This window comes from Amblyraja radiata, chromosome 30 (assembly GCF_010909765.2).
Source record: "Amblyraja radiata isolate CabotCenter1 chromosome 30, sAmbRad1.1.pri, whole genome shotgun sequence".
Lineage (NCBI taxonomy): Eukaryota > Metazoa > Chordata > Chondrichthyes > Rajiformes > Rajidae > Amblyraja > Amblyraja radiata.
This window is the reverse complement of record NC_045985.1, coordinates 9,831,634-9,848,047: the sequence shown is the minus strand read 5'-3', so window position 1 is coordinate 9,848,047 and position 16,414 is coordinate 9,831,634. Positions and strand designations below refer to the sequence as shown.

Here is a 16,414-nt window from a genome sequence, read left to right as displayed (position 1 = left end):
CCCCTCACCCCTCCCTCCCCTCCTTCATCCTCCTCTCCCTCACCGCTTCATTTTTCTCTCCTCCTCCTCCACTCCGAGCCTCCACGGCCGCCTCTCTTCGCAGCCGCCGCCGCTCCTTGTGGAGCCGCTGCCGGGCGGGGTTGGGGTCGGGGCCGCTGCTACAGGCCCGGGGCAGAGGGTGGAGGAGGGGGATGAGAAGCCGCGACCACAGCGGGTCCCGGGCCGCCGCCATCAGCGCCATGGACGCCGCCATCTTGATGACCTCTCCCCCTTCCCCCCGCTGACGTCACTCCCTCCCTACAAAGAGTCACAAATTGCAGAATAAGCCCATTCATGGAAAATAGGTGCAGGAGTAGGCCATTCGGCCCTTCGAGCCTGCACCACCATTCAATATGATCATGGCTGATCATCCAGAATCAGTACCTCGTTCCTGCTTTCTCCCCATATCCCTTGATTCCATGAGCCCTAAGAGCAAATTCCAACTCTCTCTTGAAAACATCCAGTGAATTGGCCTCCACTGCCTTCTAAAACAGAAAATTCCAGACACGCCAAAGACGTAGGTTAATTGGCTTGGTATAATTGTAAATTGTCCCGAGTGTGTGTAGGATGGTGTAAGCGCAGAGATTGCTGGTTGGCGTGGACTCGGTGGGCCAAAGGTCCCTTTCCCATGCTGTATTTCTAAACTAAACTCGACCTGAAACGTCACCCATTTCTTCTATCCAGAAATGCTGCCTGTACCACTGAGTTACACCAGCATTTTGTGTCTATCTTCTTAAACTAAACAAAGGGTCTGTTGCTGTGCTGCACTGTTCTATGTTCTATGTTAAATACTTGGAACTGTAACACGGGGCTATCTTTAATCAGACTGTACTGGACTTTATCTTGCCATGAACGTTATTCCCTTTATCCTGGATCTGTACACCCTCAGGCTATCCTTGATCGGACTTTGCTGGCGTTACCGTGTGCTAAACGTTATTCCCTTATCGTGCATCTATACACTGTAAATGGCTCAATTGTAATCGTGTATTGAGTTTCTGCTGACTGGTTAGCACGCAACAAAAGCTTTTCACTGTACCTCGGTACATGTGACAATAAACTCAACTGAACTTAACTTTAGGATGACAGGGTACGTTCCAGTTACAGGTGATTTTTAACGATATAACAATTACAGCACGGAAACAGGCCATATCGGCCCTACAAGTCCGTGCCGAACAATTATTTTCCCCTAGTCCCATCTACCTGCACTCAGACCATAACCCTCCATTCCTTTCCCATCCATATACCTATCCAATTTATTTTTAAATGATACAATCGAACCTGCCTCCACCACTTCCACTGGAAGCTCATTCCACACAGCTACCACTCTCTGAGTAAAGAAGTTCCCCCTCATGTTACCCCTAAACTTCTGTCCCTTAATTCTGAAGTCATGTCCTTTTTACAGCCCAGAATTAAGGCTACTCTTTAGGGCTGTCGGTCGGCTTGGGGCAATCATGGATATCGGTTTAGCAGAGCAATAGAGTTTTGTTTACTCGAGGCCCTGCAAGAGACTTGCTTCCATAATACCGGTTGCCATCAAAGCTGAAGTGAACAGAAATCAGTCGATATGTGTAGGAAGGAACTGCAGATGCCGGTTTAAACCGAAGATAGACACAAAAAGCTGGAGTAACTCAGGGACAGGCAGCATCTCTGGAGAGAAGGAATTGGGTCGAGACCCTTCTTCAAATGGTCAGAATCGACCCGTGTGTAGGAAGGAACAGGTTTAAATCGAAGATAATATCTGAAGAAGGGTCTTGGCCCGAAACGTCTCCCATTCCTCCTCACCAGAGATGCTGCCTGTCTCGCCAAATTACTGCAGCCTTTAGTGGCTATCTTCAGTAATCAGTCGGTGACAAGCTTTGAGTTTAAAGTCTGAAGATGTTAAAGGAGATGATTGAGGTATAAGTGAGGAGAGAATCAGACTGGCAGATGGCATAATAGATCCTGATTACACGATAATCAGAAAACAAGATAAGGTCTGAACTAGAGCTATTTTAAAAGCATTAAATTCTCCAAGTAAGCTTTAATAATTTTAAGAGATATAGGTTTCAAAGGTCTTTTATTGTGACGTACCAATTAAGGTATAGTGATATGCGAATTACCAAACAGCCATAGGAAATAAAGACACACAATTACATAAAAGTCAACATAAACATCAACACAGCGAATTCCCAACATTCCTCACTGTGATGAAAGGAAGAAAGTACAATCCTCTTACTCTTTATTATCCTCTCAATAGCACGGAAACAGGCCCTTCAGCCCACCGGTTCGAGCCGCAGGTGTGGTAATAAGTGATTTAACAAGTGACAAAAGTCACTTATTAAATCAGATTCCCGCTGTTTCTGCAATTGTCAAAGTTAATTCTCAAAGTTACAGCTGGTCTGTGGTTGCTCCACGTGGCTTTGCTGCCATTTAGTGGCGGAACCAAGAAGTGACGCAGTCAACGCATTGAAATGAACGGATCGACAGTTCTGATTTCAGTTGCTATTTATTTCATTCTTTCCACATTTACATTCCCCCTGGTTTTATTTCCGCGTTCACTAGGATATTATGATGCAGAATTTGGGGATTGAATGGGAGCCAGTTCAGCGCCGACCTGTTGTCCACCGGGTTTCTGCCCCACAGCCCGAGCCCCGCTCCTGACGCTGGTCCCGGGACCCGGCCCTTTTACACTCCCGTTTCGGAAATGGAGCAGATTCTCAGCCAGTTTCCATCACAAGGCCAGAAGAAAGGATAAAGTTTTTCGGTGAATTTATTCCCTGTGAAGGTGTAGAGATGGGACTTGGTGTCCCCGTTGTAAAATGAAATTGTCCCGGATTCATAATTGAGATAAACTCCCACCCTCCCAGGGATGGGGCGGGCGGGGAGAGGGGTTGTAGGGGAGGTGAGTGCATCAAATGCGTCACCCCACCGCCCGAGGCTCCAGACTCCAGTCTCCGGAGTCAGTGTGACCAGTCTCTTCCTTTCCACAGAGTCTGTGGCGACTCCCAGCCTCCAGCCATGACTCCCCGCCACCTCCACCTCCCAGTAAAGTTGCCCTGATACGAATCCCTGCAGTCCCAGCACACACAGACTGCCTGTAAACCTCTTCCGGTGTCAGGTAGACTCCTCCGGGTCCGGGTCCATCTCACCCTCTTCCGATCCTCCGACACATCCAGCCATGGATGCGCTGTTTCCATATCCAGGGTGATGGAGACTGGGGGAAGAAGCAGAGTATCAGAGAGTGGCCAGGGGTCGGGGGGGGGAGGAAGACTCGGGCAGCGTGGCCCTGGTACCGGGGGAGAAGCCGCTTGGCATCAGGCACAGGAGGGCGGATAACTGAAACTAGGGTGGACAAGGAGGACGAGTGCCGAGAGTGAGGATTGCGAGATTGCGGTGGGGATGGAGAAATGAAGCAGGCTATTCAGATATGGAGGCAGATCGGAGCAAGAGGATCTTGAGGTGAGTGGAAATTTGAGGTTGTTAAAGGAGGTAGAGGTGTGGGGTGGAGTCACCATGATCATAGTGAATGGTGGGGGGGGGGGGGAGAAGACATGAAGTGCCAGATGACTTGCCCCTGTTTCTTTGAGTGGAGGGTGAGAGAGAGGGAGGGGTGGCTTGGACCATGGAAGGAAGCAGAGGTTGAATGATCGGGTGTTAGACAGAATGGGTGGAGACTTGTGGTTGTGTCGTTGCTGAAAGAGAGGGGATTCACGGGTGGATTTGATGGGCGTGTACAACTAAGAACACACTGATCTTATTGTGAACGAATATATGAACTTCACTGAGGGAGTTGTCAATGTTCCGCATGTAAGGCTGGTCCAGAAAGTGAAGGCAGGTGGGATCCAAGGCAAGCCGGAAAAATGGATTGTAAATTGGCTTGAGGTTGGTGGTAGAAGGTAGCGGTGGAATGATTATTTTTTTGCTTGGAGGTCTGTGACTCGTGGAGTGCAGCAGAGATCGGTGCTGCAACCTTTGCTGTTTATGTTATAAGTTCATGGTTGTGAATGTAGGAGGTGTGATTAGTAAGTTTGTGGAGGACACAGAAAATTTGGATTGCAGGGAAGTTTGCAAACTCTGCAGCAGGTAGATTATCAAAAACTTATTTGCATGCAGGGATATCAAATCAAGAATGTACAAATTTATATTGAGAGCAAGGAATTTGAAAGTATATAGAAACATAGAAAATAGGTGCAGGAGTAGGCCTTTCGGCCCTTCGAGCCTGCCATTCGATATGATCATGCCTGATCATCCAACTCAGTATCCCATCCCTGTCTTCTCTCCATACCCCCTGATCCCTTTAGCCACAAGGGCCACATCTAACTCCCTCTTAAATATAGCCAATGAACTGGCCTCAACTACCTTCTGTGGCAGAGAATTCCACAGATTCACCGCTCTCTGTGTAAAAAATGATTTTCTCATCTCGGTCCTAAAAGACTTCCCTCTTATCCTTAAACTGTGACCCCTATTTCTGGACTTCCCCAACACCGGGAATAATCTTCCTGCAACTAGCCTGTCCAACCCCTTAAGAATTTCATAAGTTTCTATAAGATCCCCCCTCAATCTTCTGAATTCTAGCGTGTACAAGCCGAGTCTATCCAGTCTTTCTTCATATGAAAGTCCTGCCATCCCATGAATCTGAGATTTTTTTTTACAGTGGGAGATAGCTGAAGCATGCTACAAAGGAGGTAGTGGAGTGAGATATAATCACTATATTTGAGGTATTTAACTAGGTGAGGTGTAGAAGAATACCGATGGAAGGGCCTGACTCTGGAATGTACAACCATGGCTATCGCTCGAAGAGCACTGAATGACAGAGTCTCCAAGGCCACCAGTGCAGGGAACTCCAAATGTTCCCCAGTCTCTGCGTGCAGTAATGTCTCCTTATCTCAGTCCTACATGGTGCAGCCCACATTCTGGCCCGTTCTCCAGACCCCTCAGACAGGGGAAACATCCTCCCTGCATCCAGCCCACTGAGCCCTGTAAGAACTTTGTGTTTCACTGTGATCTCCAATACACCCGAACTCTTGAGTACACAGGCCTAGTCTACTCAATCTCACCCCGCACAGCAAACTCATTCTTCTAGGAATAAGTATTGTTAATCTTTTCTGCATTTCCTCTGTGTCAGATCTGTCAATTTATCGGTCCACAGGAGCATAGGAACACAAGAAAACAGGAGCAGGATTAGGATCCGCTCCTCAGGCTTGCCCCTCCATTCAATGTGATCATGGCTGATCTAAGCTGGCACCAATTCCTCTTCTGTGCGAGTTCACCATAATCTTACATTTTCGATCTATCAAATGTTTATTTTGTAGCCAAGTTGCACATATCCAATAACTCAGCCTTTTACCACAACCTTGGGCACAACATTCCAGATATTCACTGCCCTCTGAGAGATGCAACTTCTACACACCGGGAGGCCACTCTGGAAGGTTGGATCTCATGGAATTCGAGGTGAACTAGCCGATGGAATACAACATTTACCTGAAGGTCGCAGACAGAGGATGTTGGTAGAGGGTCGTTTTTCAGGCTTGAGACAGAGTCCACTGTTGTTCCTTATTTATATAAATGATTGGGTGTGTATGTAGGTTGCACGGTTAGTCAGTTTGCAGATGGAATTAAAATTGGTAACATTGTGGAGAGTGAAGAAGGTTATCTGAGAGTAAATGGGATCCCTGTGAACTGGGCCAATGGGCTCAAGAACAGCAGGTGGGATTTATTCATGTGAAGGTGAGGTGATGCACTTTGCTGAGATAAACCAGGGCAGGACATACACAGTAAACAGGGAACTTTATAGAACTGAGAGATCGCGGGCTGCAGGTACACAGTGCCATGGAAGATGCAACAGTGACAGGCAGGGTGGTGAAGAATGTGTTTGTCACTCATGCTTTCATAGGTCAGTTTATTAATTACATCGTTTGACACAATAAGGTTGTTAGCAAATTAGAGAGGGTGCAAAAGGATTTACAATAATTTCATGTCTGAAGGGCTGGATTATAAGGAGACGTTGGACATGCAGGGACATTTTTCTTTAGAACCCATCAGGATGCTTCTGTGTTTAAGAAGGAACTGCAGATGCTGGAAAATCGAAGGTACACAAAAATGCTGGAGAAACTCAGCGGGTGCAGCAGCATCTATGGAGCGAAGGAAAACTGTGCATATGATCTATGTAAGGTGAATAGCCACAGTATTTTACCCAAGGGAGGAGAGTCTAAACCTCTGACTCTGAGATGCTTCCCAGCTGATTAGTTTAGTGGCAGATCAAATCTCCAATTTCCCTTCAGTCCACAATAGAATTAATCTTTGCATCTATGTATTGCTTAAAGATGTATAGGAATGAACAGCAGATGCTGGTTTAAAGAGCTGGGGCAACTCAGTGGGACAGGCAGCATCTCTGGAGAGGAGTGACTGGCGTTTCGGTTCGAGACCCTTCTTCAGACTGGTCAGGGATAAGGGAAACAAGACATATAGGCGATGTTGTAAAGAACAATGAATGGAAGATATGCAAACAATAATGATGATATAGGAAACAGGCCATTGTTAGCTATTTGTTAGGTGAAAACAAGAAACTAGTGCGACTTGTGTGGGGGAGGGGGTGGTTTAGGTGGTAAGGGATGTTAACCAAGTAGTTGCAGACGGAATGGTCTCTGCGGAAGGTAGAAAGGGGTGCAGATGGGAAAATGTGGCTAGTGGTTGGATCCCGTTGGAGTTGGCGGAAATTTTGGAGGATTGTGTGTTGTATGTGGTGGCTGATCGGGTGAAAGGTAAGGACAAGGGGGACTCTGTCTAAGTTGTGACTAGGGGGAGAGGGAGCAAGGGCAGAGCTGCGGGATACCGAGGAGACACAAGTGTGGGCCTCGTCTATGATGGGAGAGGGGAACCCCCGTTCCCTAAAGAATGAGGACATCTCGGATGTCCTGGTATGGAACACCTCATCATGAGCACAGATGCGGCGTAGACGGAGGAATTGGGAGTAGGGGATAGAGTCTTTGCAGGAAGCTGGGTGGGGTGAAGTGTAGTTGAGATAGTTGTGGGAGTCAGTAGGCTTGTAACAGATGTCTATTGATAGTCTATTTCCTGTGATGGAGACTGAGATCAGGAAAGCGGAGGGAGGTGTCGGTGATGGTCCAAGTAAATTTGATTGCAGGGAAATTGGTGGTGGAGTTGATGAAGTCCATGAGTTCTGCATGGGTGCAGGAGGTATCACCGATGCAGTCATCAATGTAATGGAGATAGAGTTAGACATAGACATAGAAAATAGGTGCAGGAGGAGCCATTCAGCCCTTCGAGCCAGCACCGCCATTCATTGTGATCATGGCTAATCGTCCCCTATCAATAACCCGTGCCTGCCTTCTCCCCATATCCCTTGACTCCACTAGCCTCTAGAGCTCTATCTAACTCTCTCTTAAATCCATCCAGTGACTTGGCCTCCACTGCCCTCTGTGGCAGCGAATTCCATAAATCATAACTCTCTGGGTGAAAACGTTTTTTCTCACCTCAGTCTTAAATTACCTCCCCTTTACTCTAAGACTGTGGCCCCTGGTTCTGGACTCGTGCAAAATTGGGAACATTTTTCCTGCATCTAGCTTGTCCAGTCCTTTTATAATATTATATGTTTCTATAAGATGCCCCCTCATCCTTCTAAACGCCAGTGAATACAAGCCTAGTCTTTTCAATCTTTCCTCATATGACAGTCCCGCCATCCCAGGTATCAATCTCGTGAACCTACGCTGCACTGCCTCAAACACAATGATGTCCTTCCTCAAATTAGGAGACCAAAACTGTACATAATACTCCAGATGTGGTCTCACCAGAGCCCTATACAACTGCAGAAGAACCTCTTTCCTCCTATACTGAGTTCGGGGATAGGGCCTTGGACTTGGAGGATTCAAAGGAGAACTTATTAAGAGTGAGAACCAGCTGAGTAGTGTTAGTAGAGGGAAATTGGATGATTCTGCGGTTGAGGAAGAAATAGAGGGCTTTAAGTCCTTCCTGGTGGGAGATGGAGGTGTAGAAACTGAACGCCCATAGTAAACGTCCATAGGAACGCCATAGTCTCTGAAGATCTTTCCTGGTCCGAGAACACTAATGCAATCATCAAAAAAGCACATCAGCGCCTCTACTTTCTGAGAAGATTACGGAGAGTCGGATTGTCAAGGAAGACTCTCTCTAACTTCTACAGGTGCACAGTCGAGAGCATGCTGACCGGTTGCATCGTGGCTTGGTTCGGCAATTTGAGCGCCCTGGAGAGGAAAAGACTACAAAAAGTAGTAAACACTGCCCAGTCCATCATCGGCTCTGACCTTCCTTCCATCGAGGGGATTTATCGCAGTCGCTGCCTCAAAAAGGCTGGCAGTATCATCAAAGACCCACACCATCCTGGCCACACACTCATCTTCCTGCTACCTTCAGGTAGAAGGTACAGGAGCCTGAAGACTGCAACAACCAGGTTCAGGAATAGTTACTTCCCCTCAGCCATCAGGCTATTAAACCTGGCTCGGACAAAACTCTGATTATTACCAACCACTTTCTGTTATTTGCACTATCAGTTTATTTATTCATGTGTGTATATATTTATATCATGGTATATGGACACATTTATCTGTTTTGTAGTAAATGCCTACTATTTTCTGTGTGCTTAAGCAAAGCAAGAATTTCATTGTCCTATACAGGGACACATGACAATAAACTCACTTGAACTTGAAATTGAACTTGAAATATGAGGGGGTGGGGGCTCTGAAAGCAAAGTCATTAAGGAGACGAAGGGCATGTGAGGTATCTTGGACATAGGTTGGTAAGGATTGGACCGGGGGAGGGGGAGATAGGATGGAGTCGAGGTATGTGGAAATCATTTCAGTGGGACAGGACAGTTGTGTTTTTGGATTTTTGGGAGAGATCAAAACCAGGCTGTGCAGGAAATAATAAGGTGTCAGGTGTGAGGCTTAAAGATGTCAGAAACAGGAATAATGGAAAAGGTATAAGCGTTACCTTGCTTGAAGTCATCAGATATTTCTTTGAATGCCTTGTTCAACGAAACAGGGCAAATAAACTTTTCAACCTGCAAGGCATCATCTACCACCGACAGTGGTTTGGGTTCATCACGAATCCTGGAAATATTTAACAGCTGGTTTTAAACTGAGCATTAGAAATGTTTTGAGTGGTTCCACAAAAACTTACAATGTTTCCATCAGTACAATGTCCTGTTGAGGTTCATATCTTAAAGACAGACAACTTACAATGGGATAGGTAAACCAACTCAAGCTTTACAGATGTTTAAGAAGGAACTGCAGATGCTGACAAATCAAAGGTATCAAAAATGCTGGAGAAACTCAGCGGGTGAGGCAGCATCTAAGGAGCGAAGGAAATAGGTGACGTTTCGGGTCGAGACCCTTCTTCAGACTGATGTGGGGTTGGGGGGAGCGGGAAGAAGAAAGGAAGAGGCAGAGATAGTGGGCTGTGGGAGAGCTGGAAAGAGGAGGGGAAAGAAGGAGAAAGCAGGGACTACCTAAAATTGGAGAAGTCAATGTTCATACTGCTGGGGTGTAAACTACCCAAGCGAAATATGAGGTGCTGCTCCTCCAATTTACGGTGGGCCTCACTCTGCCCATGGAGGAGGCCCAGGACAGAAAGGACGGATTCAGAATGGGAGGGGAAGTTGAAGTGCTGAGCCACCGGGAGATCAGGTTGGTTATTGCGAACCTAGCGGAGGTGTTGGGCGAAGCGATCGCCAAGCCTGCGCTTGGTCTCACCGATGTAGAGCAGCTGAATTCCAATTCCAACCTTTCTGTCCTGGGCCTAACTCTCTGAAACTCTCCTGAGCTACCACTCCCATACAGCAGTTTTTTAATAGTATTTTGGAAATGTGGTCACATGTTTATACAGAGTTGCAGCAATGACGTTTAACACAAATCAATCACAGGCTGTACCCATTCAAAGTATACTTGTCACTAATACAATACTTGCCATGCTGTTGTTATATCAAATCACAAACTGTTGATCACAAAACTTCTAAACAACAGGAACTTAGGCAGATGCCCAACATTTGCCATTTCATCTTAAATATCTTTACCAGTAACACCAAATTTCCAATTCCCCAGGAAACATATTCTCTCCCACTATCGTTAATCGTCTTTACCTTGGGCATAACAGGAAGCACTATCAGAAAAGCTTGGTATGCAGGCCTCTAAATTTGTGATTCCCATAGTTCCTCTAATACGGCACAGAATTATAAAACTTCAGTTTATTCAGAATCCAAAAAAGTCAAGCTAATCTTTTACTTAATAAAATATTTTACACTTGAATTATTTCATAACCAGGATATTCTCAGTCCTACCTTCGCTTGCACCCAGTTTCCTCCTGAAAGAAATAAAACACAAATCTCAATTGACTGAGATGGATCGTCCTCATTCCGACAGCGGGAATTTCACCAAATTTCTGCAACCCTCTGATAATTCCCATCTCCCAACCCTTATCACCACTGTTGTGCAGACAGAAAGCGGATATTGCCGCAGAGATGTAGAACGATGGGGGAAAGCAGAAAAAAAGTGCATGAGAATGACGCCATAAATGAGAGGATGGAACTTAATAAAAAGACTGGGCAGGTCGTGGGATTTCATCTGGAGAAGATGTCAGGAATGATGAGAGGGAATTTAATGTTATCGGTGGATTTAAATGGGCAGGGATGAAATAATATCTCAAATCGAAAGGGAGACCAATAAGTAAAGCTGAAATGTAATGTGGTCTTCAATAAATACCGAAAGGAATGTAGTCATTAGAACATGGACCTCACTTGCATCGGAGGGACTGAAGCCAACAGCAGAGATAAATGTAAGTGCAAGCGGGATAAACACATTAGGGCTCATGGAATTTGGGTTATTGTTACTGGGTGTGGAGAGTAGATGGGAGGGATGATGAGTGGAGCAGAAAACTTGACTGGATAGGATGGGCCAAATGGCCTGTCTGATGTAGAATGGGATGTCATTCTATGGTGAAACAAGATGGACAAAACAGAGCAAATTCCCTCCAAGGTGACCACCCACTGCTGATGGAACCGGATATAGATGATCAATCTGATGTGTGCGCCACGTTCTAGATTTCAATGTTAATCACCACAATGTGGTCATGGCTGATCTAGCCCAGGACTGAACTCCTCCTCTTTTCCCCATTCTTTTCGATTTTAATTACCCAAATTTTCTAAAATGTATCTTCCTCTGGTTTAAATACGTCCAACATGTTCAACCTCTCAGAGTCTCTAGGTTGGAGAATCCCAGAGATTTACTGCCCTCTGTCCATTCGTGGTCCTTGGGATCAGATATAGGATCACCCGTCGTTGTTCCAAACGCTACAGAATACAAACACCTCTCTACATTCCGGCCAGGTATTCCTGAGATCCCATAGATTATACGGGAGGCCAATTAGTTTGGGAAAAACAACAGCTGGAATAGAGGGAACATTTACCCAGTTCTCAATTACTGGTAAATGCAGCATTTATTTTGGAAATGTCACCCAACCATTTTGTGACTGCACTTTCACTTCACCAAACTGTAGTGTAACCCCTCACCTTCAGAAACACCACACTGTCTTTTTGATCTAAATGTTGCTGCAATGTAAAGAGATCCTGCTGAATAGATTTTAAATTCCCCTCAATCTCTCCAAGATTTTTCTCCATTGTATTGAGAATCTTCTTCTCTTTTTCTTGGATATCTGCCAGTACGCGCTGCTCTTTCTCAGTGAGAATCTGGTGCTGTTCAGCAAACTGGAATGTGATCTCGGACTGAAGGTTGTGTGACTGTTCCTGGGAAATGAAAGGTGAAGATCAATATAAAATGTCTCTGATTGTGTTTCCTCACAAACTTGACCGTAACATTTGTCCTGTGCATTTTTTTAATTTGCTTTGGCAATTCAATTCCAAATGTTTCTGAAATATCGTGACGGTAATCTTATAACCCATCAATCCTCTACCCCCAATGCAATTCCCTGCTGCCTATTCTTTTTCATGTGCCCTTTAATTCCATTCATCCGCCCACCACCCACTTTCCCAGGGATAATTTACAGTTGCCGATTGACCATTGAACCAGCGTGTATTGGGGTCGTGGAAGGAATGCGACACGGTCACAGGGAGAAGGCGTGAAGGCTGCCCTATTATTACACGCATCACAGGGATCAAATCTACACAAGTTCAGGAAATCAAAACTGGAAAGCCTCACCAGAACTCCAGAAATCTTCTGTTTCTGTTGCTGCTCCATTTGCTGGATCCCTGATTCCTTTTTTGTGAGAGACTGGAAGGAAGCTTTAACCTGATCCTGGGATTATGTTTGAAAATCAGAGAATAAAAGTGTTAGACAATAAAAATGGAATTAAACAATGATGCGATCAACATCGATTTGCTTTACCTTGTAACATTCTGCAGCTTCTGCTATCAGCGTGAAGTTGTGAGCTTTGTGTTCCTGCCCGGCTGCACAAATCACACAGATCAGCTTCTCGTCAGTTTGACAAAACAGCTTCAGTTCTTCCTGATGATCCTCGCACTGAAGTTTTCTTGCCTTCTCTGTCCGAATCAGGCTCAGTGTTCGAGCTTTCTCAGACAGTCTCGCCAAGGCCCGATTCACCCTGAGGGAGCGGTCTGTAAACTCCTCTCTACATTCCGGGCAGGAGTCTCTACTCTCCCTGTCCCAACTCTGTGTGATGCAGGAGCGGCAGAAGTTGTGCCCACACTCCAGTGACACCGGATCGGTGAAGAAATTCAGGCAGATGGGACAAATTATCTCCGCCGTCCAACTCTCGACCTGGTCGTTCGATGCCATTTTAACTCCTCCTCTTCCTGGTTCAAAAGAGGATTCCCTTTCCCTGAACTGCTGACCCCTCCTGCTGTACGGCGTGTGTTCACTGCGCACGCAGCCGTCTCGGGAATGAATGTAATCCGGCTGCAAGTGTTCTGTGTGAAGATGCAGAAACATGGAACTGCAGATGCTGCTTCACAACAAAAAGGCGCAAAGTGCTGGATTAACTCAGCGGGTCAAGTAGCACCTCTGGAGAACATGGACAGGTGATGCTTCGGGACTGGATCCTTCTTCAGACTGATTGTAAGAGCGGTGGGTGGGAGATGGAAGAACGATGGAGGAAGGTTGGCAGGACAAAGCCTGGCTGGTAATAGGTTGACACGGTTGAAGGAGAGGGAGGAGTTGATAGGCAGACGGTTTAGTTGTACAAAGCCCAGAGATGAAAATGTGATACATTGATCGATGACTTGCGAATTGAGTCCTGATCTTGAGACACTCTTCTCCTCAGACGGCCAAATGTTGTGCGGGCACTGAAGGCGCTGGTGAATTTCACCATCAATTCAACCAGCCGGCCACAGCACCAGAGGTTCACCATTGTTACGACCATTTTAAAGGAAGGAGACAAATCCACCCGCGGAAACTATGGAGGGTTCTTCCGCTCTATACCACAGGGATAGTGTTTCCTATCGTGAGTTGTTCATTATATTCGGCTGCACAATAATATTCGTTCTATAGCAAACACTTTTTAATCTTTCAAAACTCTTTAGATTCTGGAGTAGTTCCTGAGGATTGGAGGGTAGCAAACGTAACCCCACTTTTTAAGAAGGGAGGGAGAGAGAAAACGGGGAATTACAGACCAGTTAGTCTAACATCGGTAGTGGGGAAACTGCTAGAGTCAGTTATTAAAGATGGGATAGCAGCACATTTGGAAAGTGGTGAAATCATTGGACAAAGTCAGCATGGATTTACAAAAGGTAAATCATGTCTGACGAATCTTATAGAATTCTTCGAGGATGTAACTAGTAGCGTGGATAGAAACATAGAAACATAGAAATTAGGTGCAGGAGTAGGCCATTCGGCCCTTCGAGCCTGCACCGCCATTCAATATGATCATGGCTGATCATCCAACTCAGTATCCCGTACCTGCCTTCTCTCCATACCCTCTGATCCCCTTAGCCACAAGGGCCACATCTAACTCCCTCTTAAATATAGCCAATGAACTGGCCTCGACTACCCTCTGTGGCAGGGAGTTCCAGAGATTCACCACTCTCTGTGTGAAAAAAGTTCTTCTCATCTCGGTTTTAAAGGATTTCCCCCTTATCCTTAAGCTGTGACCCCTTGTCCTGGACTTCCCCAACATCGGGAGCAATCTTCCTGCATCTAGCCTGTCCAACCCCTTAAGAATTTTGTAAGTTTCTATAAGATCCCCTCTCAATCTCCTAAATTCTAGAGAGTATAAACCAAGTCTATCCAGTCTTTCTTCATAAGACAGTCCTGACATCCCAGGAATCAGTCTGGTGAACCTTCTCTGCACTCCCTCTATGGCAATAATGTCCTTCCTCAGATTTGGAGACCAAAACTGTACGCAATACTCCAGGTGTGGTCTCACCAAGACCCTGTACAACTGCAGTAGAACCTCCCTGCTCCTATACTCAAATCCTTTTGCTATGAAAGCTAACATACCATTCGCTTTCTTCACTGCCTGCTGCACCTGCATGCACACTTTCAATGACTGGTGTACCATGACACCCAGGTCTCGCTGCATCTCCCCTTTTCCTAGTCGGCCACCATTTAGATAATAGTCTGCTTTCCCGTTTTTGCCACCAAAATGGATAACCTCACATTTATCCACATTATACTGCATCTGCCAAACATTTGCCCACTCACCCAGCCTATCCAAGTCATAGGATAGGGGAGAACCAGTGGATGTGGTGTATCTGGACTTCCAGAAGGCTTTCGACAAGGTCCCACATAAGAGATTAGTATACAAACTTAAAGCACACGGCATTGGGGGTTCAGTATTGATGTGGATAGAGAACTGGCTGGCAAACAGGAAGCAAAGAGTAGGAGTAAACGGGTCCTTTTCACAATGGCAGGCAGTGACTAGTGGGGTACCGCAAGGCTCAGTGCTGGGACCCCAGCTATTTACAATATATATTAATGATCTGGATGAGGGAATTGAAGGCAATATCTCCAAGTTTGCGGATGACACTAAGCTGGGGGGCAGGGTTAGCTGTGAGGAGGATGCTAGGAGACTGCAAGGTGACTTGGATAGGCTGGGTGAGTGGGCAAATGTTTGGCTGATGCAGTACAATGTGGATAAATGTGAGGTTATCCATTTTGGTGGCAAAAACAGGAAAGCAGACTATTATCTAAATGGTGGCCGATTAGGAAAAGGGGAGATGCAGCGAGACCTGGGTGTCATGGTACACCAGTCATTGAAAGTAGGCATGCAGGTGCAGCAGGCAGTGAAGAAAGCGAATGGTATGTTAGCTTTCATAGCAAAAGGATTTGAGTATAGGAGCAGGGAGGTTCTACTGCAGTTGTACAGGGTCTTGGTGAGACCACACCTGGAGTATTGCGTACAGTTTTGGTCTCCAAATCTGAGGAAGGACATTATTGCCATAGAGGGAGTGCAGAGAAGGTTCACCAGACTGACTCCTGGGATGTCAGGACTGTCTTATGAAGAAACACTGGATAGACTTGGTTTATACTCTCTAGAATTTAGGAGATTGAGAGGGGATCTTATAGAAACTTACAAAATTCTTAAGGGGTTGGACAGGCTAGATGCAGGAAGATTGCTCCCGATGTTGGGGAAGTCCAGGACAAGGGGTCACAGCTTAAGGATAAGTGGGAAATCCTTTAAAACCGAGATGAGAAGAAATTTTTTCACACAGAGAGTGGTGAATCTCTGGAACTCTCTGCCACAGAGGGTAGTCGAGGCCAGTTCATTGGCTATATTTAAGAGGGAGTTAGATGTGGCCCTTGTGGCTAAGGGGATCAGAGGGTATGGAGAGAAGGCAGGTACGGGATACTGAGTTGGATGATCAGCCATGATCATATTGAATGGCGGTGCAGGCTCGAAGGGCCGAATGGCCTACTCCTGCACCTAATTTCTATGTTTCTATGTAAACACTGTTATTTTATTTAACAGTCTCATGTGCAAACTTGAATTCAACTCAATGATTCAATTAATAATAATAATAATAATAATAATAATATATTTTATTGTCATTGCACTAAAGTGCAACGAGATTTAGTGTGCAGCTCCACTGATGTACAAGAAAGGTAAATAAATACAATACATAAATAAGCAAGCTGAATTGATTGACGTGACCATCTGAGGGAGACTGTCCAAAGGGGGTGGGTGGGGGGGCACTCATTTGGGCCGGTTCAGAGCCGCTATAGCTCTTGGGATAAAACTGTTCCTGAGTCTGGAGGTTCGGGCGTAGAAGGCCTTGTAACGTCTGCCGGAGTGAAGTAGTTGAAACAGACCGTGACAGGGGTGTGATGAGTCCTTATGGATGCTGAGGGCCTTCCTGAGGCACCGCGTGTGGTAGATGCCCTCCAAGGCTGGTAGCTCTATCCCGATGATCCGCTGCGCTCTGTTGACGACGCGC

The 16,414-nt window shown here is 46.0% G+C and overlaps 1 protein-coding gene across 1 annotated transcript; it reads right to left on the bottom strand.

Annotated features, from left to right (window-relative positions):
- Positions 1-2,508: 2,508 nt before the first annotated feature.
- LOC116989862 (zinc-binding protein A33-like) lies at positions 2,509-12,594 on the bottom strand. Its single transcript, XM_033047431.1, has 6 exons — positions 12,408-12,594; positions 12,222-12,317; positions 11,576-11,809; positions 10,349-10,371; positions 9,004-9,122; positions 2,509-3,232 (listed from the first exon to the last, which is right to left on the bottom strand). Exons 2-6 carry the CDS (start codon positions 12,258-12,260, stop codon positions 2,979-2,981), a joined length of 669 nt encoding a protein of 222 aa, XP_032903322.1. The 5' UTR covers positions 12,261-12,317; positions 12,408-12,594; the 3' UTR covers positions 2,509-2,978.
- Between the last annotated feature and the right edge of the window lie 3,820 nt (positions 12,595-16,414).